The 3,369-nt window shown below is 42.2% G+C and overlaps 1 protein-coding gene across 1 annotated transcript; it reads right to left on the bottom strand.

Moving 5' to 3' along the window:
• Positions 1-97: 97 nt before the first annotated feature.
• Positions 98-2,839, bottom strand: LOC104947788 (axin-1-like; the record flags this gene model as incomplete). The annotated part of the gene is made up of 2 exons (XM_010773883.1): positions 2,686-2,839; positions 98-828 (listed from the first exon to the last, which is right to left on the bottom strand). A coding segment is annotated over exon 2 (661 nt), but the record flags the coding sequence as incomplete, so codon positions are not given.
• Positions 2,840-3,369: the final 530 nt, after the last annotated feature.

The raw sequence follows: 3,369 nt of genomic DNA, 5'->3' as shown, positions 1-3,369 counted from the left end.
GTATAGTACTACGTAGTAGTACCACACACACACACACACACACACACACACACACACACACACACACACACACACACACACACACACACACACACACAGGTATTCTGAAAACACGACATCAGGGTTTGTATTACCTGTTCAAACATGGCAGGGTCTGGATGAGGCTTCCCCACACAGTCTCTGATGAAGCTCTTGGTGGCTCCTTTGATCTGCCTGGAGACGATCCCACTTCCGTCTACTATGTACTTCCTGTAGATGGCCTTGGCCAGCTTTGCCCTCTTCTCCTGGCTCGTCTTCCTGAACCCGGAGCAAGCAAACCAGAAGTCCAGGAGGTCCGCACACCCTTCCTGACACAGGAAGTTTCGGAACAGCTGGATGCCTTCCTGGTCGTCCAGAAGAGAGTGAAGCGACTCGGCCCACTTCAGGTACGGAGGAGTCGGTGAAGCCGAGCCCTCGGGTTCGTACCCTAAGTCCAGATCCGGGCGCCGCGGGGTCGCAGACGACGAGGAGGGCGTGTAACTCGATTGATCCCCCATTTTAGATGATAACGATGACGGGGGGTAGCCGAGCGTTTGGGACAGGGTGTTTGGACGGGTGCTGACCGACTGGACTGGGGGGTCCACATCAGATCCCTCCTCCCCAGGAACAGGGGGTCGCGGAGCATCCTCGGTAAAGTGGGACGGGCCGCTCAGAGAGGCCACAACGCCCCCCCCGCCGCCCCTGAACCCAATCCCATGTAATTCTCTGACAACACTCATGTCTCTGGTTGCTCAAAGCAGAGGTCAGATCTTCCTCTGTAGCAATGATTTTGCTGGCAAACAATTCACCCTGTGATAAAAAGGAGAAAAGTGGTTGAAGTGGGGACGTTGATGCAAAGGATATAAACATTGAGATAAGATGGTAGAGGTAACCCTCAGCCTCTTTATTGTGTCTGGCCACACATATATGAAGCACTATTAATAACCAACACAACTAGCTACCTTAGATTATGAACAAGTATATGAAATTATCTCATTACAAAAATGCTAACTTCACACGTAAACTAGCCAACCAATAACTCACAAACTGTATAACAGTCTAATGGTTGGATCAAAGACAAGAGCTTCCATTGAAGAAAAGACATACAAAAGCACATCAAAGAAAAACAATGTTAATCAGCACCCTACAAAGAGATACCTTTACAAATGGCTGATTGGGACAGGTACGTGTATTACTAAACCTGATGTTTGATAAGCCTTACAGCGGCAAACACGTTTACATGATATTTCTTTCAACAAGTATTGACTTCTGCAGCCACAAACATTATTATCCTCATAGCATCATTATCAGTGTGTTAATAATACCGTTAGTTAATTGCAACTAGCAGGACTCAAAATACACTTTCAATTTCAAGTTCAATACTGAGATACTAGTACTTTACTTTGGAATTTCACTTCAAACTTCTACCCCACGACAGTTCAAAGTATATGGTGTTCTTTTACTCCACTACATTTATTGCATACCTTTAGTTTCTTTGCTGATTTTGATGAATGAAGTGAAATGTAATCTTAAATCAGACTGTAGTTCCACCTGGAGTAAATCCACAAGCTCCCCTGCTGTATACAAAGTCATTCAAACTAGCTGCACCTTTACCAGCTTTGAGAACACTTTAATGATCAATCATTATAAAACATATCATATATATTATTCTGAAATGGACCAATCTGCACAATGACTACTTTTACTTTTGGTACTTTAAGTACATTTTGATGCCAATACTTTTGTACTTTTACTTAAGTATAATTGTGATTGCAGGACTTCTACTTGTAACAGAGTATTCCTACACTCTGGTACTTTTACTACAATATATGATTACTTCCTCCACCTCTGCTTTGCGGATTGGGATCAATGATGTTAAATATGTAAATCAACACTTAAATCAGACTTCAGTTACACCTGGAGCAACATACACAAGCTACCCTACAGTATACGAAGTCATTACATCTAGCTGCCCCTTTATAAGCTTTTACAACACTGTAATGCACCAATAATTATACTCAAAACATGTAACAGATATTATTCTGTAGTGGACCAAACTGCATAATGAGCACTTTTATTATGGTTACTTTAAGTATATTCGGATGCCAATGCAGGACTCTTACTTGTAACATAGTATTCCTACACTGTGGTATTTCTACTTTTACTTAAGTACAAGATATGAATACTTCTTCCACCTCTGGTTAACACTTTGTATAGCTGGACATCCTTATCTAAATAACCAAGAGTAATGTTAACAAGCTAAGACAGCTAGCTAGCCTTGTAGCAATGCCACCACCAATGCCAGTGCTTTGAAGTGGGAATCTCATTCATCTTGGCCTGCAAAAAGACGGTGGGGGGATGGGTACAGAAACAAACTCTACAACCACACAAGACGGGCCTGCAAAGCAAAAACACTCCCAACACCAGCGTACTTTGTTAACGTATTCATACCAAGTTAACTCGCACCAAAGCAAGGGCAACTTTCCTACTGATTAACACCAACAAACCAGCCGATCTAACATCAAACAAAACAAGAAAGCGAGGGCACGTTTTCCACTCTACTGGCTGCAGCGCCAGCTAGCTTGGTGTGTTAGCTAGTTTTTGGTTAGCTTGTTAGCTTAGCTAGCTAACGTCCCGTTTGTTTTCCAACAAAAGTGTCCGTCCTACCGTCTCTGAAAGCCCGATCCCCGTAATCCGCTGCATTGGGGATACTGGCGCGAACTGTGTGCCCCGAAAAGCAGCATATGGAAAGCTTTTCTAGTATTAAATATTAACGAAAATGACCCGTCGACTAACCCCTTAACTCCCCATGGTGGCTGGGTTTCTGAGCAATAATACAGAGCGAGAGAATACGTGCGTGCACGCCGACGCCGTGCGGTGTTGTAGTACGTTTGTAGAACTACTACTACCAGAAGTGACACACACTGCGCGTCACCATGCTACATGTTTGGCAGTGGTGAAAGTATTGTAAAACATATATTTATATATCTATCATTTTAGTTTGAGGAAAATGTCACGTTCAAAAGGAGAAATGGACTTCCTCCAAACCAAATGTTGCCCATGTTTACATAGAATTACAACAATATGGCACCACCATTTAAAAATATATACAATAACAAGGCAATCAAAACTAAAGCTATTTCATATTATACTTGAGATGATAGCTGTTGATTTGTATCATTATTTTCTTTACATTTCTTTCTTTATATATGATTTTTTTTAACGTTTTACTCTGTATAACCTTTATATATACAGTCTATGTGTATAACACAGGGGCCAAATCAGGCCCTTGGTGGATTTAATTTCGGCCCGCAGGCAGGATAATTTTAAATTACTATTAAATCTGGCCCG

The sequence above is a fragment of the Notothenia coriiceps genome, unplaced genomic scaffold, assembly GCF_000735185.1.
Source record: "Notothenia coriiceps isolate Sejong01 unplaced genomic scaffold, NC01 NC01_scaffold00013072, whole genome shotgun sequence".
NCBI classification, from domain to species: domain Eukaryota; kingdom Metazoa; phylum Chordata; class Actinopteri; order Perciformes; family Nototheniidae; genus Notothenia; species Notothenia coriiceps.
Note: the sequence above shows the minus strand (reverse complement) of the source record. Positions and strands in the feature narration are given on the sequence as shown.